At 43.3% G+C, this 23,358-nt stretch overlaps 1 protein-coding gene across 1 annotated transcript in view; it reads right to left on the bottom strand.

Annotated features, from left to right (window-relative positions):
• Positions 1 to 23,358, bottom strand: part of LOC125226848 (transcription-associated protein 1-like) — a 38,808-nt gene that overhangs the window by 8,117 nt on the left and 7,333 nt on the right. The window contains 32 exon segments of the mRNA XM_048130980.1: positions 33 to 164; positions 786 to 950; positions 1,295 to 1,783; positions 1,874 to 2,089; positions 2,340 to 2,551; positions 3,503 to 3,773; positions 3,955 to 4,098; positions 4,375 to 4,525; positions 4,927 to 5,057; positions 5,336 to 5,522; positions 5,904 to 6,135; positions 6,584 to 6,822; positions 7,068 to 7,267; positions 7,513 to 7,626; positions 7,857 to 8,104; positions 8,502 to 8,751; positions 9,031 to 9,177; positions 9,424 to 9,615; positions 10,254 to 10,424; positions 10,938 to 11,143; positions 11,391 to 11,461; positions 11,687 to 11,886; positions 12,172 to 12,386; positions 12,389 to 12,422; positions 12,591 to 12,752; positions 12,948 to 13,281; positions 14,810 to 15,011; positions 16,201 to 16,441; positions 19,413 to 19,648; positions 20,352 to 20,550; positions 20,959 to 22,758; positions 23,081 to 23,299. Of these exon segments, the coding sequence (XP_047986937.1) occupies positions 33 to 164; positions 786 to 950; positions 1,295 to 1,783; positions 1,874 to 2,089; positions 2,340 to 2,551; positions 3,503 to 3,773; positions 3,955 to 4,098; positions 4,375 to 4,525; positions 4,927 to 5,057; positions 5,336 to 5,522; positions 5,904 to 6,135; positions 6,584 to 6,822; positions 7,068 to 7,267; positions 7,513 to 7,626; positions 7,857 to 8,104; positions 8,502 to 8,751; positions 9,031 to 9,177; positions 9,424 to 9,615; positions 10,254 to 10,424; positions 10,938 to 11,143; positions 11,391 to 11,461; positions 11,687 to 11,886; positions 12,172 to 12,386; positions 12,389 to 12,422; positions 12,591 to 12,752; positions 12,948 to 13,281; positions 14,810 to 15,011; positions 16,201 to 16,441; positions 19,413 to 19,648; positions 20,352 to 20,550; positions 20,959 to 22,758; positions 23,081 to 23,299 (8,010 nt within the window).

Genomic DNA, 23,358 nt, shown 5'->3' with positions numbered 1-23,358 from the left:
ATGAACGCGTATTATACTTGATAGGTACTTACAGCGGCAGACTGGTGTGGTAGATTCGAGGCCAAATTTTCCGCGGTTTTGTGCCTCTCGCGTTGTTCTATCTTCAATGTCAAGTACAGGGTCCGAATAGGGAAATACACCGCCTGCGGGTACAATCGTCCAACCTGCACAAAAAATAAATTATGAACTATTGAGTTATTGAGTTTAGAACATACATAGTTATATTCTGGAGGTAATTTATTTGATAGCGGTAAGATTTAGAACCAATTCTAATGACAATCATAAGATCGGGGTGCCTAACCAACGTTTACGATCCAAAGCCAGGCTGGTAAGCAGTTGCAAAGGAGCCACTGTACGAACAGCACGCCACGTGAGTACTTGTCCAGTGATGCAGATTTCCTAACAGTATAATAAAGAGAACTATGACTAGTCGACTCGTCTTATATCACCGTTCACCTACACGAGCTTAGACTGTGGGCGCAGGAACGCGCCTCTTTCATATATTTGATCGCCATTATTCGAGGTGTGTCCTAAGTATTGCAGTAACGGAGTTAGGCACTGGTCCTATCGCGAGCTAGTAAACTATGAGCTATCGGCTATAAAAACGAAAAAAAGATAATCACTCCCGTGTAACACGGCGATGTTTATAGTTACTCGCCCAGCGGTGAGCTATCAATATCGCCGTGTCTCTTTTATTTGCACGGGAGTGCTTATCTTTTGTTCGTTTTTATAGCCGATAGCTTACTAGCTCGCGGTGGGACCAGTGCCTTATACTAAATACTTACGTGACTCAGCAAGTTAAGGATGACGTTGCCGTCGTACTGCACGAGGCAGGCGAGCAGCTGCGGGATCCAAGGAAGCCACTGAACCGGCGGAACCCCTACTGAGTATTTGTCCAATGCCTCCGCTAGACTGTTCTTCTCGTCATCGTAACTTAGCATCCAAAGGACCTGAAATTATAGAGGTTATGTTACCAACGACACAATAAGTCTTCCTAACTAGAGAACAATCCTCTTTGTATTTTGATTTTTGAATACATACATACATACATACATACATACAATCACGCCTGTATCCCATAAAGGGGTAGGCAGAGCACATAAAACTACTAAAGTTTCAGGGCCACTCTTGGCAAATAAGGGGTTAAAAGAAAACGAAACTGTGGCATTGCATATTACAGCAAAATAAATTTTTGACTATTTATAACTAGACAATTATAAACTATAAATTTTACTGAACGTTAGATTGACGCTAATCTAGACCTGAAAGAAAGCAATCGAATGATCAAAAATACCTTAGCGCAGTATTTCCTCGACTTAGATTCATTCTGATGCCGGCAAGCGTGCAGGAAGCACGTCATAGCCGACACTCCCACTTGGATCTGTCGCGGGTCCCTGATGAATATCTGCTCCAAGTAATCTCCCCACAGTGCCCAAGCTTTCACCAACGTGTCGTGTAGTTGTACTGCGGCCGCGAATGCTTTGTTAGCATCTTCCGAACGCCCCAACTGAGCTAATAGCAGTCCTTTGAAGGCGTAGAACTCGGCAGTCATTTCTTTTGTGAAATATTTGAAGTTGGTTGATTCGATCATGTCAAGGCCTTCTTGTAGTTCGTCCTTGCCCTCGGTCCAAGACATTTGTATATGGCACTTGACTTGCTGTCTGATTTTCTGGAAGCAATCGACTATCGGGACGCTTGGGATTGTGTAGATGCGGTGGAGCGAATCTAGGCACACGCCGGAGAGACTGTGTTTTCTTGCTATTTTTGCGAAGTGGATTATTGCCTAAAAAATAAAAGAGCAATTTAGACAAAGAGATCGATCAAAATTTGAACTTATTCAAGAATATTAGATAGTCAAATTAAAGATACTGACCTGGGCACTTGCATGGACACCCAGCATGCTATGGTTGCTCGCGTGGTCTGTCTGCGAGTCGTAGTGTGAAGCTATGAACTGATAGTGGTGTTGTCGCCACGTGAATATGGCGCCCCAGTGAGACAGCGGGTCCGCGACAACAGGGAGACGGTTGCGCCACGTCTTCACGATGGCTTTCATGTCATGGAGTGACGTAGGTCGGCTGTGGACAAGACCCTGTGAACAAGCATTATTTCAGTGATTTTTGAATATAAAAAATTGTGTACATCGTTTTTAACACAGACACGTTGTAACAGTTTTTTTTTTAAAGAAGAGGCATAAGACAACGACATCAAGCACGCACGGTTTAAATGTCTGCTCCAAGTAATCTCTGCACAGGGCACAAGTTTTCACTCAAACGTGTTCCACCCTCTAGCCACCGCGTACATAACATACGACCCAAATGAACTGATCAACAACTACTCACGGTGTGTATCTGCGCCGCTTCGCTAAGCTCCATGAGTTGTTGCGCGGCCCGCAGTAGCGGCAGGTGCGCGTGCGACACGACGCGCGGCAGGCGGCGCCACTCGCGCAGGCACTGCGCCGCCGCGGCCTCCGCGTGGCGCTCCACGCCGCTCAGCTGCTGCTCCACGCCCGCGCAGATGCAGAGGTAGCCGCGGTACAGATTCACCAGCCACGCTGCAAGAATACAAAGTAAGTAAGTTTATTTGCAAAGAATAAGTAGGTACATACGAGTACATTAGTGTCTTCGGTGGTAGGTGACATTTGGTTGCTTATTCTGCTATTTGTACAAGAAAGTTAATGGTGCACATTTCAAGTTTATGTTGCGGTTGCCGTGAAGGTTCATTTAGATCGGGCAAACGGAAAGTCTTAACTTCATATAATTATGTATCATCATCATCCTCCTTGCGTTATCCCGGCATTTGCCACGGCTCATGGGAGCCAGGGGTCCTCTTTGACAACTAATCCCAAGATTTGGCGTAGGCACTAGTTTTTACGAAAGAGACTGCCATCTGACCTTCCAACCCGAAGGGTAACTAGGCCTTATTGGAATTAGTCCGGTTTCCTCGCGATGTTTTCCTTTTCCGAAAAGCGACTGGCAAATATCAAATGACATTTCGCACATAAGTTCAGAAAAACTCATTGGTACGAGCCGGGTTCGAACTTCGAACCCTCCACCTCCGGATCGAAAGTCACACACTCTTACCACTAGGCCACCAGCGCTTTTTATGTATATAAGGGTCAATTTGCAACTTTAAAGTTAGCAGAATCTACTAACAAATCCGGACGAACTTGCGATTTAATATCAATAACCTCACCGTTAGGAGTGTAACCTGCATCATTGGGTTTGCAGTCAGTTTGCAACAGTTTGTCACTGCTAAAAGCACTACCGGCTTACCTTTGAAATGACAGCTTATATTTCTTCAAAGACATATCGTTAACTCGATGCACCGTTACAAAAGCACACTCCTAACCAAATCAACAAGTGTTTAGGTATCTTTTTCGAAATAAAACCCTAGAGTTTCAGCATGAGTTAGGTTTACCACCTTATTTATAAATGGGATTTAAACTTTACAAATAGGATCAGCTGGAGGAAGGAATCTCATATAAGCAGCAGTAGTTACTTACCCAATTCTTTAGGACAGTTGTACTCCACTTCAGCAAGTGCATCCTTCATAGTCGTCCAATTAGGGTTCCTCCACGCGCTCTCCAATATAAGGAACGGATCGCGAACGCTGCGAGTCAACCCTAGTTCAAGCAGAGAGTCCCATTGGTTCAACTCTTTGGCACATTTGATCCAGTGCTGCGTCCAGAGTGTGCACTCCTTGTGCATGTTGTATGAGGATGGATTGGCTGCGTACTCTTGTTTGAGTTTGCTCATTGCGGTGTCGTAGGCGCCCTGTGAATTGCAGATATTGTAATTTAACGCAAAAATACATACAAGTTTTCTAAGCATAGATATTTTTAGATTTTCATTCTCAACTAGACGGTAGGATTAGTAAAACAAAGACACAATTGATGGCACTAGACGGTTAACTTGTAAAAAAAGACGAGATGATTTTTATGAATGCAATGCATACCTGCGCCAGTTCGTAAAATCCTTGCTGCTCGTAGGCAATCGCAAGGTTGGTCTCGCGGTACCGAGCGTGCTTCTGCCACAGACCGGACCACATGTCTTCTTCTTGTAAGAGTTCGTACATATCGCTCAGGGAATCCAATATTTCCTGTAAAACAAGAAGAAATAATGATATAAAAAATAGTAAATTTAATCGGGACAGAAGTGACCTCTTTGGGTGCCGAAATAAGGTCTTATTCACCGGCAGCAACACAACTTTATATCGGTTGAGCGTGAAAGGTAAAAATAAGAACTCAATGAAAGGTAAAAATACCCATGTCAAATGAGAACACAGTGAACTGGTCGTATGAAGGAACGCCTTGATACATGTACATTAATTTTTAGTGTTGTAATGAGCTTGTAATACTGCAATGGAAATACTCACGGTGGGAGTAGTAGTTTCAATCTCGTAGTCGTAGATTTCCAACTGTTCCTTGGGCACGCGACCGGCAGCTTGGTCGATCGCCATTTGCTCCAGGTTCAGAGTCATGCGGTGCCACAAGTTATGAGTCTTGCCAAGGTACTTCATCATGGGCCTGAAAACAATGAGTACTTATTTGCCTATTCTAAAAATAATATAGGCGAAAATATATCTATCTTCAAATATTTGAAACCTTTAGATGTTTATAATAATAACTCCACGGCCGAATTCGGCCACGGCGACCGCTGTCAGCTCCGGTGCTGTCGCTGATGTGCTCGCAAGTGGCTGACGAAACCAATCTTGGCAGTAAATGTTCGCGAACATTGCGGGCACAGGACCTTTTAACCGATACAAATTGGAGTACAGATGTAGTGCGTATTTGTCATGCTAGTTCAGTCAGTCTCAGTACATCTTGTACTGAGACTGACTGAAATAGCATGACACGTTCGTACGTTTCCGTAACAATACGAAGGCAACTCTTTTCTCACTACATCTGTATGGAATTGAGTTACTTACGGTTTAATACTGACGGGTGGGTTGCACCTCGCAAGAGCTTCTATGAACGTGTTTAGAGCGCTTAGTGGTTGGTCCCTTTGAGTCACGTGGATGCCAGAGATTATGAATGGGACAATCTCATTCATTATTGTCTGAAAAACAAATACAGCAAATGAATATTAGACTAAATGGGGATGTAGGCAATGATAAAATTAATCACTCCCAACTTGCTACTAATGCAACGCTGAGATAAAATCAGAACCCGCCAAATCCAGCAAAAAAAGTGAGTGGCTATCAGGAGTTGCCATAAATGGAAGTGAGAGGTCACTTAGCGACAATAATCAATGTTCATTCCGTTGTAAAATTTCACTGTCTAATTCAACGAGAAATATTTATTAATACTATCTGTAAGAAAGTTTGTAAGACTTACCGGAAGTTGTGTAGAGTCAAGCGCACTCCAAAGAGACGGGAAGAGCCGTAGCCACGTATGATGCGCCAGTGCGTCATCCATGTGGCAAAGTTGCGCGCACGCTACTACAAGTTGCTCCGTGCGGACGCGCCGCGCCAGTTCCAGGAACTCGGACTGCTTGGCGACTATTTGGTTTAGAGAGCGTTGTCTGAAACAAACATGGGTTTTAGGGGCAAGTATAATAACGCACGGTAATAAAGACGAGTTTATTTCGATTCAAAAATAACGCTAGCACAACTCGAAATCTAATCTAACCACTAGGTCAGCGTGATGCCAGAAAAAAGCAATATTTTTGTAGAACTAACGTGGTAAATAGCCCTGAACTTAAAAAACGTGGAATCTGAAATTGTGATCAGCGTGGTAACCCTTTCATATTGCGCATAAGTGCGCAAGAAGTTTTTGGATCTAAGTGACATGTATCAGGTGAGCAGAGCAGGCGACAACTTTCATCAGAACTGGTGATGTTTGATGAATTCAATCCTATGATCAATAAGGACATTAGATTGCACCTGCTTTGTTTAAAACGTACCTATTTGGAGCATTCTTGATATCCTCCTTCTGATTAGAACTAGAGTCCAAGTCCATGTCCAACACATCTTCCTTGTCAGGATCCAGCGAGCTGTCTCCATAACCATCGCTGGACTCCTCTTTCACCGCACTGAGTATCACGAACGACTTGCGTTCCTCGCTGTCTGCCCAGTTGATGACTGCTGATATGCTTGGTAGCAGGTACTTGGTATTTGATAGGCGGATTTGGGTATCTAAAACAGGAAATTGAGAAAATTATGTATTGCCCATTCTTTTTTATAGTCGATTAATAAGTTTGCAAAGTCTATTGAAGGTAGGGTTTCCATCTGTAAAATTTGGTAACCCGCACAAATATCGTGAAAATCCATGATTTTAGAGCCCAAACCCAGTCATGTGAAAAGGTTTTTTTAAACATAGTGTAGTAAAAAACAGTTGAAAAGGTCGTAATTTATCTTTAATAAAAAGACTTTGATTTTCTTAACCTGGACTACGAATGGAACCCCCTCTGGATGCTCCACGGATGCCCTCTAAACTAGGACTAATCCGGGGAAACCTGGACGGATTGTAACCCTAATTGAAGGACAACTTTTAAATAGTACACCTTGATCCTCAAAGTACTTAGAAGGATGTGTGGCTTCATGGAAATCTGGGTCTTAATATTACAACAACGTAAGGACTCACTGGATACGCAGGTGACAAGGAGCAGTTCCAAACACTGCTTGATCCAGAAGTGCTGTCCGATATGCTCCCAATTCTGTGAGCAGATGATATAAAGAAGCCGATCAAAGACGCGTCGACGGACGCTCTGGTCGTATACTTCGAAGAATTTAGCGCGGATGTGCGGCTGCGGGCAGCGGAGGCCCGCTAGGAAAGCGGGCTCTAACTTCATAGAGAGCTCGGTCATTTTTAGCTGGTCGTCTCTGTAGAAACAATAATAGCATATTGTTAGCTAGTTAAGAAACTAACGACTGATGAGTACCTAGACCTACTTATAAAATCGTATGAAAAGTTCAAGTTTATTTATGATATTGGGACATACAGGGTCTTTTAGTGTTTCAGTAGTGTTGAGTGGCCTTCGCCACCAATTGGTTTTGTATGATGTAAGATGAGCTTAATTATTCCACGCCAATGAACTAATCAAAGTAAACCCTGGTCTGCCACTCACCTGTAGACATAGTTGATTAGCTCCAAGAAATGCGCATTGAGTTCCAAGTCCTCTGGGAAGCGTTTCTCTACGTAAAGCATGAGTTTGGCGAGCAGGATCGACTTCTCGCGCAGGGACGGCGCGGCGCCGGCTGCACTGCCCACCGCTGGGGTTCGACACTTTACCCATTCCTCTACCATGCGGGTTATGGCTTTCATCACCTGAAACAACAAGTCATCAATATCAATCATATATGCCAATGAAATATTCTTTCAGCTTGGGCAAAAATACTTATGATTGTTCGCCTGTTCTTTTAGGCCACATTTCTCAATCAATTGTCAATGCCATTAAATTTTGATAGTGACTTAAATAATTCTAGATAATTATTGCATGTTAACTTTAGAAATCTTTCTAAACGAGGCAACCAACCGCCCACAAAGTAAATAGCTTAATGTAAAATAATCACCTTAGCATCAGTAGTTTTCTCGATAAGTCCCACAAGCACGCTTCCAATGAACGTCTTCCTTGTATCGCCAGGCATTACGGACACGCGCGCTTTGAGTAAATCTAGCGCCAGTATCTGAAAGAAAAGCATAGTGTCAAACAATATTCATTGTTCACTGTGACTATACACACGTTGGGGGTACAACGACAAATTTTTTCAACATCTTGAGCGGGCAGAGCAGTGTCGGAGTAATACAACTGTTTCTATTCACGATGCCTTAGCTACACATGGATGGAGTGACGATGTGGTTTAGGTAGCGGACTCGACAACCTGTAAAAACAATAAGCATTATAATCTAGACTCACCAGTAGATCGGAGGTGGAGGCGTCAGGGTTCGGCGCTACATGGTCGCGGGCCATTCGCTGCAACACCCTCATAAGCGGTAGCAACAACCGGTCGATATAAGCAGGATTTGAAGCGCAGCAAGCCTTCAACATCATGAGCGGGCCGAGTAGGGCGCCCGCGCCGCCGCCGGCGGCTGACTTCTCGTATGTCGCGAGGCCTTCGAACGCGTATTTGCTGACGCAGGCGTAAAGGGTTTCCAGCTCCTCATACTGGGGAAGAAGAGGCTTTTTAATGGCAAAACTGCAGCATGTTTAGGACTATATTTTAATTACTACTAAAACTGTAGGCTAAATGGAACGAACGAAATCTTAATCGTTTATTGAGTAGCGTAAGGCCTCTAAAGCTGAGTCGGTACCCCCATCCCCAAACTAGAGAAGTTAAATTATGAGACCGGAATAAATAATTAAACTAGTAATGTTCTTAAGTCTGTAAATAAAGTATTACAATCAAAGGAGGTGTCACTATAAAATAGGCTCTTCAAAATAAAAGAAGTAAATTTCTAAAATTAAAGTCGCACTTATTGTGCTGCCTTGATATGAAGATTCTGGAAGATCAGCTCATGTACCCATCAACCAATGAAGCTAGTTAATGGTAAAATAACTCACACTTTGAAGCTTGCGCCGCGCCCGTCGGCTCCGTCGGGAACAGAGCAGTCAGCTTAGCCAGCAAGTTGTGCGTCAGCCGCACTATCTTAGCGTTAGTAGACGCGACACACGCCGCTAACCCGCGCTGCAGCGGTTTGAGGGCAGCTAACGTCTGCTCCCGTCGGAGGACGCCCAGCAGGAACGCGAGAAGCTCGAGAGCGGTGCACGCATTGGCACAGGCCGCTGCGTTGCTGTCCGCTGTCGCGAACACCTGTGAATAGGAAAACATTCGTAATTTTTGTACGTTGGTTTGACTACGCTTCCATAGTCACTAGCGACTTGATGCTTGAGCGAAGTTGATGTTTGCCGGCAACTTTTCGAAGTTGCGAAAGGTTGATACTTTCGCAAAATCTTGCTTTCTCAAAATGTCTTACGGATGGCCTTTTGAACTACGAGTAGATTGCCTTCTTTCCTAGGGTTTCAGAATTTTCTGCATATACATTACCTACATTATCTGCTCTAGTAAGATCAAGGCTGACACGTGACATACCTTGTCTAGCCAAGCCAGTTTAGGCTCGCAGTGATGTGGCCACACGTCAGGTTTGAGCGCAGCCTTGAGCAACTGTACGCAGCGTCGCGACAACTGCTCGCCCGGAGACCCACCCGCCGCGCCTGCCGCTACACTGCCTTCGTTCACCTGTACAAAAGGACATTTTAAAAATAATTTAATTTTATTGTAACAAATGTTGCACACTCTTACCCATTAGCACTGAGAGTCATACCACGTCAGATACACTGTTACAGAATTCGACTACACAGAAACTTTACGACAAAGATCACATCATTCACATCGACCTGTTGGCGGTTGGCCGCATTAGGTTCTGGGCTCGCGCTGGCTTTTGGCCTAACCCAACGCGTGCTTTGCGTCATTCGTGGTACTAACCTGACAGGCCAGGCGCAGAAGAAGGTTGACTACCACGTCGACATGTTGGCGATTCAGCGGCTTCGCTGCGTCAGGCTCAGGCCGCGCGCTAGCTTGAGGGCTCGCCCATCCAGTATTGAGCGCTTTGCGCGCCTCGCCCGCCATGTCTTCTGATGAGCCCCGCTTTACTGCGCCGCTGGGTGATGTTGCCACCTGTTTATAAATAGTACAGAGTCAGACAAAAGTTGCCATATGCTAGTTACATAGAAATAGTTTATAGAAATAAATAGTTTAATTTTTTTTTTTAGTTATAATAGTAAATCTTGAAGGACATACTGAACCCGTACAGTCACCTGGAATAATTTGTGTTCGAAAGGCGAAAAATATCTCATCATCCTACTTACGTTATCCCGACATTCATTCAAAGCTTTGACAACTAATTCCAAGATTTGGCATAGGCACTAGTTTTACGAAAGCGACTGCCATCTGAACTTCCAACCCAAAGGGTAACTAGCGTAAAATATCGAACACCATCTTATTTGTAGAGCAGTAAGAGTGTGAGAATTTCACCACCCCCTTTCTTCCCGTGGGTGTCGGAGAAGGCGACTATGGGATATGGGTTAAATTGTGGCGTAGGCGAGAGGCTGGCAACCTGTCACTGCAATGTCACAGTTTCGTTTTCTTTCAACCCCTTATTTGCCAAGAGTTGCACTGAAGCTTTAGTAGTTTCATGTGTTCTGCCTACCCCTTTATGGGATACAGGCGTGATTGTATGTTATTGTTGTAAGAGTGTTTCGGTGTCACATAGGTATTTTTGCAGCCTTCACCACCTATGCCTCTGTGTCACTCACCACATCATCGTGCGTGTGGTCGCGTATGCGTTGCAGCTCCCATTTGAGCGCGACTTCGGCGAGGTCTACGGCCAGCCGACGGTGTTCTAGAGACGCGCTGGCGGACAGACCGAGCCGCTGCATGGCGCCCACCATGTGGACCACGAGCGCGTGACGGACGGGGTAGTACACCTGATAAAAAAGTAAAAATTTACATACAGGAAAAAAAAACATAATTGAGAGATCATCAGTGTTGAAATTATTTCAAATGTTCATCATGTAGGAGCATCTCACCACTTTTGTAGTGTAGTCTTTATTTAGCACACATTTGTAGGTACCAGAATATGTTTTGTTAGCCCACTAGCATAACCACCAAATTAAAATTTTGAAAAAACCCCCGACTGCGACATAGTAGATCGATTTTCATGAAACATGACTAAGAACACTCCCGACTAACTCAGCTTTTAGACAAAAAAAAATCTAAATCGGTTCATCCTTTCGGGAGCTACGATGCAACAGACAGACACACACACAGATAGACAGACAAACAGACACGTCAAACTTATAACTCCCCTTCGTTTTTACGTCGAGGGTTAAAAAAATATTCCTGCCATTTTAATTTTTACACCTCTAAACAGAGTACTAGGCTAAAGGATCACACTAGAAGTTATGGGACTCGCCAATTACGCTTGAAACTTTAATTACCTTATAATGTTTCACAACCAGCTGCAGTATATGGAACAGCTGCTGCACCGAATGGCCGTCCTCGACAATGATCTTCTTCGTCCAGTGCGTGAGCATTGTGTTGCCGTCCTCCATACGCTGTGGCATCGCCGGAGTCAATATTTCAAGCGCTTGCCGAACTACTGATCTTGCTTCTACGGCGTGGGCTTTCAGAAGACTATGGAACACTGAAATAATGTGACAAATTTAGAACCAACCCCAGAAAGAATCAGAAATCGAGATGTTTACAATATTTTATCACATTTTTCAATAGCCGGGTCCACACAGAGCGAGGCACGCCGCTAGGCAATATGCTCACTCGGCAAACGTCCAATGTAGACGTGCTTCGGCTGAGGCAGGTTGCTCGGTCGAGCAAAACGCGCGTATGCCTCGCTCTGTGTCAACCGGGCTAAGATATAAATACTTTATACCAACCTTGTAACACAATTCGCTTGTGTATAGCGAATTTGGCAATGATGTGGCTCAGTAATAGATGCCCATGGTACCTGTAATAACGAAAATATTTAAAATACATTGTGACAATATGAGCATTAAATAAAACTATAGTGCTGCTGATATCTGCGGTACAAGCTTACCCGCGTACATATGACGCTGGTGGCAAATCAACACTACTATATCCTCCATTCATGATTAAGAGTCCGGTACGACCTCCGTCCGGTACAGATCTGCATTCAGTTCCGGACCGCCGGGTTTCTACAAAGTTTACTGACCTGGTCGCCGGGTCCACGTAGTTCTTTCCCAGCAGGCACGGCCAGGCGAAGGTCATCAGCCGCCGCAGCTTGTTGCCCTGCTTCTTGTTGTTGGCGTCGTGGATGTGGGCCGACGCCTGCTCTAGCAGCAGGCAGGCAAACTGCAGCAGCGAGATGCGAACTGCGTCCGAACAGGCGAACGGATTCTCCGGGTCTATTACCTGTCAGCAATAAATTTCACATGTTAAAACTGTTAAAATACATAAAATCATCTTACCATTACTTTCCTTTTCCTACTAAATTGCCAAATAAATCACGACTTACATTATTAATGAGCACCGAGACCACGTTGTCCGAATTATCTTGATACGGCGCCGGCGAGCCGCCAATGACCGTACGTAACTTCCCTAAGCTGACCGCGATGCATGGTACCTTCAGCTCTAGCGACATATAGGGCCTCTAGCTGAAGGCTTGGACTATATGTTTCAATATTAATCAAGACTTACATTATTAATGAACACCGAGACGACGTTATCCGAGTTATCCTGATAAGGCGCCGGCGGTCCGCCGACAATCTTCTGTCCCTTCTCGAAGCTGACTGCAAAGCACGGTATGAGGATCATCTGCAGGACTTTGGCCTTGAGTTCTTGAGACATGGAGTCACTAGAGAAGTGTTCGACGAAGTGGAAGAAGGCGAGGCGCTTCCAGTCCGCAGTGTAGTTTGAGCGACGGTATTCTCGAGGAAGTCGCGGAGGAACTGGATAAAGGAAATGGGTTTAGTTGCTGAATCTAGTATACACTTCAGGAAAAAAATGTGTTACGTATAAGCGAAAAGGTTAATTTTAGAAGTACATTATCATGACTCATGCGGTCGAAAAATTTGTAGTTTAGAAATAGAAACATCTAAAGAGGAATAAAATGTTACCTGGAAATCGGGAATAAAGCGGTCGCATAACGCTCTCAGTAGTTGGAACAGCAAGTTGATCTTGTCGGGATGGTGGCAGAAGTAATGTAGCAATATCTTCACGATCAACTTGGGCTCCTTCCAGTGGGTGCAATCTACGTTTTCTACCTTCTTGTGGGTTTCCTAAAACACAATTAAAAGTGGTCACATTCCAGACAAAGAATATTTAGATTCATATTGATGTACTTTCACATTACAAATGTATCCCCACCGGCCAGCGTCCTCCATAGGCGGCCTTATATGTTCATAAAGTAGTTATCACACTGACTGATGGGAATCGAATGTAAAAAATCTTGGCAAAAGCTTTATAAAACTCACATGATACTGGTCACTGCACCAAATCCTCTTCAACAGCTCAATCAAGTCATGCTGCGTCGACAACCACTGGTCGTCATACTTGATCAACAGCGAGATGACTCTAATCGCCTGGAACTGCATCTCCGCCTTGTCCGCGGGAGGGACGGCGGCGCTGGCGGCGCCGGTGTTGGCGGCGAGGAGCTGCATGAGGCGCGGCTTCTTGGAGGTCTGGAGAGCCTCGCGGTAGGCGGAGCCGGCCTCGGGGTGCTTCACGAGGTAGATGAGGAAACGGCTCCATTGCTGGTCTTTAATGTTGTTGTCGCTCATCACTAGGTCGAGGGTTTCTTTAGGGTACCTAAAAGTTGAATTTATTTAAAGACGGTCAAACAAATCTTGTCACAGGCGATAACCCTTTCGCTCGCAACAACGAGGTCAGATCTCGTTTCGAAAACAATTTGCGCTGTAGGTACTCTAATGTAAAGGTTTAATGTGAATTATTTGGTGTTGTATAGTCAATTAACAAAGTCTTTAAAGTCTAAATATATATGACTACTTTCATCATCAAATTTTCCTTCCACAACAAAATGTCCTTAGTCCCTATTTGTGTGAACTAGATCTGAGGGACGCGACAGCCAGAGCCAGAGCTATTAATGCTGCTGCCTATTGGGCATCTACTGTATAAATAATTTTTAAGAAAAAAAAACCGTCGCCTTTCGGGTTCTGGTGAAAGCTACTTGCGAATGTTGGATTATGTAGAAATGTGTAAGTATTTTTTAAAACTGCTTTTAATGCTTTAATTATTAGATGGAAACACAAATGAATATACGTATAACGTTAAGGTTTGAGGAGTTTCCTCAATTCCTCATGAATCCGATTATATTATAAGAAATCGAAGCTTGACAAACTTTGACTTCAAAACATATGCTTAACAAACATAACTAAATAAATGTCACTGTTCTGAACTTAAATGCATGCTTTTCTTACAAAAATACCAAAGTCACTATGAGTGTGCCGTTCAGGTTTGAGGAGTTTGGTTCTGGCCATCATCAGCAGTTCCACTGCACCAAATGTCACTGTTCTGGACGAAAGTGCATGCTGTTCTTATAAAAATACCAAAGTCACTATAAGCGTGCCGTTCAGATTTGAGGAGTTCGGTTCTGACCATCATCAGAAATTCCACTGCACCAAATGTCACTGTTCTGGACGAAAGTGCATGCTGTTCTTATAAAAATGGCAAAGTCACTATAAGCGTGCCGTTCAGATTTGAGGAGTTTGGTTCTGGCCATCATCAGCAGTTCCACTGCACCAAATGTCACTGTTCTGGACGAAAGTGCATGCTGTTCTTATAAAAATACCAAAGTCACTATAAGCGTGCCGTTCAGATTTGAGGAGTTCGGTTCTGACCATCATCAGAAATTCCACTGCACCAAATATCACTGTTCTGTACGAAAGTGCATGCTGTTCGTATAAAAATACCCAAGTCACTATAAGCGTGCCGTTCAGATTTGAAGAGTTCCGTTCTGGCCATCATCAGCAGTTCCACTGCACCAAATGTCACTGTTCCGTACCTAAATGCATGCTGTTCCTTTATTAACACAAAAATCACCATATGTATGCCTTTCAGATTTGAGGAGTTCCCTCGATTTCTCCAGGATCCCATCATCAGAACTGGGTTCTGAGAAAAATGGGACCAATCTGTATGTATATACATTCAATCAAAAAACGACGGAGATATCGAGGAACAAACATAAAAAAAAAAAAAAAACATACAGACGACTTGATAACCGTCCTTCTTGAGATATGAGGCGGATTAAAAACAAAGCAACCTCAACACGAAAAGAAAAAGTCCATATTTAAAGTCTGAAGGCATCCATGTTACTCACCTCAAAAGGAATTTAACGAGTGGTTCCCTAAAAGGCGAGCCAGCCTCGATCATGAGTGATTTCTCGGTGTGGAAGATGAGACGACATAACACGTCGATAAAGCGCGGCGACGCGGCCGGTATTTGGTGGAAGATTCCGATCAGGATTATGATCTTCTGCTCGTTCTCCATGTTCTTTGATACGCTTTGTAGGAAATTGCCGCCTGAAAGCAAACAATATATCAACTTTTATGTAAATGTTACAACAGTAATGAATCATACTATTTTCGTGTAGAAGTGTTTTTAGAGTGAGAAAAAAAAATTATAAATACACCGACAGTAGAACCAAGGATAATTTATATAGGATTTACAGCCTCCATACTAAGAATCATACCTCATTTTTTTGTCACCACCTATACCATCATACCTACAGTGATGAGGCCTACAAATTTATTTTTTTCAAAATGTGTGTTTCGTGATATCATGATATTAAAATAAAGAAGCATGACATTTGTTATTATAAAAAATAAGAACACGCAAAAATATTTCGGAAAAATATCATTTTGGCCACTTCCAGACTGCAAAACAGCGCCATCTAGTTTTAAGCCTAAAGTCCCATACATTTCAGTCGTAGCCTTGGTAGAACTAATTAATTCATTGAAATCTCTGCATTTTGAGATTAAAATTTCGTTTTTAATGGACGAGACATGTTTTTTCCGTGTACGAAGGGAAATTAGCTCCTCCAAAAGTGATAACATCGTATGGCAAGCTTCTCCGCGACTTAACTTCACAAACTTATACACTAAAAAACCGGCCAAGAGCGTGTCGGGCCACGCTCAGTGTAAGGTTCCGTAGTTTTCCGTATTTTTCTCAAAAACTACTGAACATATCAAGTTCAAAACAATTTTCCTAGAAAGTCTTTATAAAGTTCTACTTTTATGATTTTTTTCATGTTTTTTAAACATATGGTTCAAAAGTTAGAGGGAGGGGGGACACATTTTTTTTTCCTTTAGGAGCGATTATTTCCGAAAATATTAATATTATCTAAAAACGATTTTAGTAAACCCTTATTCATTTTTAAATACCTATCCAACAATATATCACACGTTGGGGTTGGAATGAAAAAAGAAATCAGTCCCCACTTTACATGTAGGGGGGTACCCTAACAAAACATTTTTTTCAACTTTTTATTTTACCACTTTGTCGGCGTGATTGATATAATATTGGTACCAAATTTCAGCTTTCTAGTGCTAACGATTACTGAGATTATACGCGGACGGACGGACGGACAGACAGACATGGCGAAACTATAAGGGTTCCTAGTTGACTACGGAACCCTAAAAATGTGGGTTTACTTTACCAACTATTCACAGAATTTTGCAAATATAATATATTACCAAAGCTTTAACATACCCCTGTTTGTCTGTATTGAATAATCCAACAGCTTCTTCAGCAGCTGCAGCAACTGTTCGCACAACTTTTCGCTAAACGTGGACGGGAAGAGCTGCGTCAAGTAGGAGAGTCGCTTGGCGCCGTTGACGCTCAGGTTTCGGTGGTCGCCCAGCGTCAGGAGTAGCGGTCTCATCACGGGGTGCACCATCTCCATGTCGATTTGGAAACCGGAGAGGAACTTCTGCATACATTCGAAACCGGCCTAGAAAAAATACAAGGTGTTATAGTACGATCTTTAAAAGTAATATCTTCTTAGGATTTCTTAAATACTTGTGTAACATTATTCATAATGATCTATGAAAAAAACCTGCTCTCATTTCTTGTCAACTTTTTAGTTAGAAAGTCGGTTTAGTTCCTTTTATCAATTTTATGAACTCAAACCTGGATATCGTTTTTAAAATTAAGACACAAAACGAATGTAATTCTATTTATTACAATGAAAGTGACTTCCTGTTTTTGGGAGTGGGTCTTTTGTATAGCTGCTATAGGTTAAAATATGATTTAGCAAAAGGGATTTTGTCGCTAAGCAAGAGCTGCACTTACTTGTTGTAACTCCTGGTCGTTCTTCTCCAAGGATTTGTAAAGCACTTGGAAGATCTTCTCGCGACAGTGCTTCTCCTGTATGTAGTGGCAGGCGGCGAGTGCCCTAAGGGCGGAGGCGCGCAGAGGCACTAGGTTCACGCCCTTATAGAATTACGTCACTAAGGCAGTAGTTACACTTACCTGTTGTAACTCCTGGCCCCTATTTCAAAAAGGCTACAATTGTCAGTGACATATGTCGAGCGACAATTGTCGATGACAGGTGACAAATTACAATTTTATAAAATATTTTCTATAGAATTGCTTACAAACATGACAGGCATTTTGCTACAATTGTATGTATTACAATTATGTTGTGAAACAATAATTATTATTTCTAGGCGACATATTTGTAGAATTGTCGGTGAATCTCGACAGGAGGATTAAGATGTGTCGAATTGTGTGACAATTGTAGTAATTTGTGGTTGACATACGCGTTGTGCAAAATGGCTGCCCATGCGAGTGGTATAGTGACACTATTAGTGATAGTGACAGTAATTCCTACCTATATACTTAGGTTTTCGTACTTAGTTAGGAGTTCCTGTTACTTCGCCGTCGATATAAGTTTCAATAATGCTACGTAAATATGAAATTAAATTTGTAGCAAACTACGGATATCTCAATTTATTTTTATCATTGTACCATCGGCAGCAATGTTAGTGCCTTATTACAAGGGCATAAAGCCTACCGATGATTAGTTAAGAGTGTTGCTGTTAGTAAACGCTATTGGCCCCTTCGTAACATTATTAGTACTTAGGTATATTTTTGAGATTTCTCTGCGTTAATACATATTATACTAAATTGTGTTTTTAAACTTATGTATCATAAAAAATACTACATACCTATGTACCTAAATAGCTATCATTAATATTATTTTATACTAATACCCTAAAATTAATTAGAGCGTTTTTAAATGAACTAGTTACCTTCGTATTTAGGTACACCGAATTCCAAATTCAAATATTTTTAGTTTAGAATAGTTTTAATTTGTTTTATTTGTTATTTGTATATTTTTATTGTAGTACCTAATGGTCAATGTTTTTACTTCTTCTTCTTTTATTCACGTTTATAAGAAATAAATTTTATATATCTTAATAATTCAAACTTATTAAATATTTAGTATAGTGCCAAGTTAGGTATATATATCTTAGATATTTCTATTTCTTTGCCATACACCCGTTTCAATGAAACGTTGAGCTATTCCTTTATATTTAAGTATTAACTTTCATTGCGGATATTAATTTGTTATCAAATTTATCAAATAACACGAATTTGCGGTCGGAAATCAATTTTAAGATAGTCATCTTTCTTATTATATCCATACTGCAATATTGTTTTTGAAACAAAATACTAACACATAATCAATGCCTACTTGATACACATAAATAATGTTACCGAAGAAAATTATATAATGGTGGGAGAGGATTTAGGTAATGAATAGTTTTAAATAAGTTTTATCGAAGTTAACAAAGGCATTTATATTTATAGTCAGCCAATAAACATAAAAATATCCATTAAATAAATTTACTTATTGCCATTTGAGTCAACTACTTACTATTCATAATTTGATACATTTATCCCTATGGTTAGTCGTGACAATTGTATTCTACAAAATTTGTCGCACCTGTCAGCGTGGTGAAACCAATAATTCTACATATGTAATATTTTGTGACAATTGTCGCACCTGTCACCTATATGAAATTGGGGCCTGGTCGTTCTTCTCCAAGGATTTGTAAAGCACTTGGAAGATCTTCTCGCGACAGTGCTTCTCCTGTATGTAGTGGCAGGCGGCGAGTGCCCTAAGGGCGGAGGCGCGCAGAGGCACTAGGTTCACGCCCTTATAGAATTACGTCACTAAGGCAGTAGTTACACTTACCTGTTGTAACTCCTGGTCGTTCTTCTCCAAGGATTTGTAAAGCACTTGGAAGATCTTCTCGCGACAGTGCTTCTCCTGTATGTAGTGGCAGGCGGCGAGTGCCCTAAGGGCGGAGGCGCGCAGAGGCACTAGGTTCACGCCCTTATAGAATTACGTCACTAAGGCAGTAGTTACACTTACCTGTTGTAACTCCTGGTCGTTCTTCTCCAAGGATTTGTAAAGCACTTGGAAGATCTTCTCGCGACAGTGCTTCTCCTGTATGTAGTGGCAGGCGGCGAGTGCCCTAAGGGCGGAGGCGCGCAGAGGCACTAGGTTCACGCCCTTATAGAATTACGTCACTAAGGCAGTAGTTACACTTACCTGTTGTAACTCCTGGTCGTTCTTCTCCAAGGATTTGTAAAGCACTTGGAAGATCTTCTCGCGACAGTGCTTCTCCTGTATGTAGTGGCAGGCGGCGAGTGCCCTAAGGGCGGAGGCGCGCAGAGGCACTAGGTTCACGCCCTTATAGAATTACGTCACTAAGGCAGTAGTTACACTTACCTGTTGTAACTCCTGGTCGTTCTTCTCAAGGATTTGTAAAGCATTGGAAGATCTTCTCGCGACAGTGCTTCTCCTGTATGTAGTGGCAGGCGGCGAGTGCCCTAAGGGCGGAGGCGCGCAGAGGCACTAGGTTCACGCCCTTATAGAATTACGTCACTAAGGCAGTAGTTACACTTACCTGTTGTAACTCCTGGTCGTTCTTCTCCAAGGATTTGTAAAGCACTTGGAAGATCTTCTCGCGACAGTGCTTCTCCTGTATGTAGTGGCAGGCGGCGAGTGCCCTAAGGGCGGAGGCGCGCAGCGGCACTAGGTTCACGCCCTTATAGCACGGCAGCTTGCCGAGGACCGCGTCCTCTGCCTCGCACAGGGAGAGCAGCTCGCGGAAGAATACCTTGTGCTCGTTTATGTTTAGGTCTAGAAGAAATATTTATAATGGAATTAGTCTTACCCTGGGGGCCGATTTTTGAGTCTCACGGCGTTCGAATTCAGAAAATTGTCACTGAAAATATTAGGCAATTCACCGTTTTCAACCGGTATTTTAGTGACAGTGAGACTCAAAAATCGGCCCCCTGTCTTGTCAATACCTTAAATCCATACTAATATTATAAATGGGAAAGTGTGTGTGTCTGTTTGTTTGTCCGTTTTTCACGGCCAAACGGAGCGGCGAATTGACGTGATTTTTTAAGTGGAGGTAGTTGAAGGGATGTAGAGTGACATAGACTAGTTTTTGTCTCTTTCTAACGCGTGCGAAGCCGCGGGCAAAAGCTAGTAAGCTATAAGTACGGCACGGATTCAGACTAGAATGCGCAAAATAAAAAAGTACTAATGGATTAGTTCTAACAGCCTACTGCAGCAAGCTGTAAAATGCAAAGATAATTTATAATTCATCCAATTTTGAGACTGGGATGAACAAGCGCGACTTGAATGAATTTTCATGCGAGAGCGCAAGTTGTGCTAAACCGCTTGGTCATATGTCAAGTCTCCGGAGATATAGGAAATCGAGGAGACTCTTTTCTTGCGATTATACTTACGGCATCACAGGTAAGCAATTTAAAATCAGTCTTTGGGTGATCAATAGCATAAAAATAAAAACAAAAGTCAAATTGAGTCGACTGACCTATAGTAAACAGCCTGGGCTTCAACGTAGTACAGAAGGTGGTGCCATCCATCAGACCCATTTGCGCGTTGGCCGGCTGGTGCCTCAACAGGTGCTTCTTCGGAGGAATGATGTCCGCTAGAACCTCGCGGTGAGGATCCATTACCTCTGTTACGGTCTTGCCTTGGAGTTCCGCTATCAGTTCGAGGGATTTCATTGCCTGTAAAAGTATGTTTTTATTTGAACTAAAAGATTACGATAGAAACGACCGGTCTGGCTCAGTCGGTAGTGACACTGCCTGCTAAGCCGCGGTCCTGGGTTCGAATCCCGGTAAGGGCATTTATTTGTGTGATGAGCACAGATATTTGTTCCTGAGTCATGGATGTTTTCTATGTATATAAGTATGTATATCGTCGCTTAGCACCTATAGTACAAGCTTTGCTTAGTTTGGGGCTAAGTTGATCTGTGTAAGGTGTCCCCAATATTTATTTTTTATTTTATTTATTTAAAGATAATTTCAATAGTCACTAGTCAACCATAGAACTCCTCATATTTCTCACGGTATTACACTGATGAACAACTGACTGTTGATTAGGACAACAATTGAAGATTGTGATTGATAACTTACCTGTTGTCTAACTAGCAGATGTGGACTGGTGACTTGAAGTACCAGTTCCTGTAGTACATCATGCAAAGCGCGCGCCTTCGCCGCTGCCACCTCGCCCTCCGGCTCCACGCCAGACACCACACACACCCTCACTAGCCGCTCCAGGTTCATCGTAGCCATATCGATAGCTCCTGAAGACACTTCCCCTGTCAGATCCATCATGACGAACAAAACCGCCTTGAGGAACGTGAACACGTGCTTGTAAACCCATTCGGGAGCCATTTTCTCGAACATAAACTTCACGGCGATACAGCCACCTAATTTTGCGTACCACGCACGCTCATAACATAACGCTGACATACGCTCAGCGAGATATTCCATAAGGGGTAGCCGGCATGCACGCTCTTTGCTTCCGAGAACGGTTGCTGCAGTCTCAATCATTAGGACTAGCGCCAAGTGTCCTGGCTTGCACAGTTCTTTCTCCTCGTGGCCCATAACGACGGCTATAGCGTCGACTAGAACTAAAGCGTCGAGACCTTCCTTCGGGTGACTGGCGCCTGCGAACGGCCCCGCTTCCTGAGCTATGGCTACTAGAGTGTAGTGACGCACGAGCGATATCATTGTTGGTAACACGTGGTGACGGAGCTCCTTGATCGCTGCGGCTACGAACATTCCCGTCAAAGCAGTGCGGTGCGTGTTTCGCACGATGGAGTTGGTGCATTTGTAGTAAGGTCCGTTTTGGGTTTGAATCTTTCCTTCGAGGAACGCCGGGTGATTGAATAGTTTTTGTAGCGTCGGTTTAGTGTCGTCCAGGTTGAGTGAAGCGGCGAGGTAGCACCTCAGCACTTCCCAACACTGGCGACGGTAGAAGGGATCAGTTGTACTCGATTTCAAAGCAGCAAAGGCCGTATCGATGACTTTGTCGACCTCGAAATCTATCGGTTTCGGTTGATCTTGGAAGTAAGCCTGTACCGCGGGCGGCGGCGCGTCTGTTTCGCGGTACTCCAAGCGCTGCGGCTCGATCATCATCTTGCGGTTGCCGCCGCCGAACTTGCCTAGAACTCTGAAGGCTATTCTGGCCACTTCATTATTCTGGAGCGTCCTCCACAGCGCTTGCATCAAATCTGCTCGGACAGGCTGGATATGCTCATACAAGAAGTCGGGTTGTAAATTGTCCACGCACAGCTCCAGCGTGCGCAGACCCTGAGATATCAACGTGTGGGAACCGTTCAGTGCGGACACCAATGGATCCATCAACATTGGTAAATAAGGCAATAGACTACTCAACCGAACGGGGACAGTTAAACACAATTCTACGAAAAGATCTTTCATATGTTGTTTATGAAGACCACTCTGAAGGCGGTTGAGGCCTTCCAACAAATTGGGGAGTAGCGGAAGAAACTCTTGGTAGAGCAGGTCGTGACTGCCGCCGCCGATCGAGCGGAACAGGGCTCGCAAGAGCAGGAAGTAGTTGTAGGGCTCCTTGGCGGTCATGGCGTAATCCATCGCCTTATTGACAATACTATGCAGATGGGGTCGCAACATTTGTTCGTTCTCCGTCGGGAATAAGCTGACCGAGCCGAACACCAGCTTAAATAATCTCAGGTACAAGTTAGACCTCTCAATATTGGTCCCCATTTCCTCCATCCGTTTGAGAAGGTACTCGACTAAAACGGTCGCGAATATCGGCGACGTCGCCGGATTTGAAAGGAAAGTGTTGGCGATTATTTGCAACGTCATGTTTTTATTGATTCTCTCAACCATGTGTGAGATCGTCGCAGTAAATATTTCTTGGAACGTTTGCGGGTTCATCATTGAAAACTGTAATAAAAAGAAAAATGTTCATACTTCAACATAGGATTAAATCTCACTTAACAAAGCCATAATCAACCAATGAACCTGATGTAAATCTGACCTTAAACACCCGCTACCCTAAAATTTGGATTCTTATTTCTATGCTGACATTATAGGTTGGATGTAGAAGGCAACATGGAACATATTTTTTTAAATTAAAGGAAAAATCAAATTTAATTTAAAAATATGTAATATCGCTCGCAGACGTTTCTGCATGATAAAAAACAAATTTTGCAATATGGAAGTTGCTAAATAGTAAAAGGAAGTTGCTAAGTCGGTAAATACTCACCACGCCACTGAAGTGCTCGAGAACCTCCTTCTCCTCCTTGGAGCGCACGTGTGGCTGCGCCGGCGGCTGCGCGGGCGCACGCGGCGCGGCCAGCGTGTAGATGTCGAGCGACTGCAGCCCCCAGCGGACCAGACGGATGAAGACAAGTGTCTCCCGGGCTGTGAACTGCTTCTGGCCCGCTATGGTGGTGGATGCTGTGCCTTCGGTGGTTGTGGTGCTCTGTATGAATGGTTGGTTTTGAATCATTTTACGAGACAACTAGGGCAATAGGGCGAATA

Source organism: Leguminivora glycinivorella, chromosome 6 (genome assembly GCF_023078275.1).
Source record: "Leguminivora glycinivorella isolate SPB_JAAS2020 chromosome 6, LegGlyc_1.1, whole genome shotgun sequence".
NCBI lineage: Eukaryota > Metazoa > Arthropoda > Insecta > Lepidoptera > Tortricidae > Leguminivora > Leguminivora glycinivorella.
This window is presented reverse-complemented; position numbering and strand designations above follow the sequence as displayed.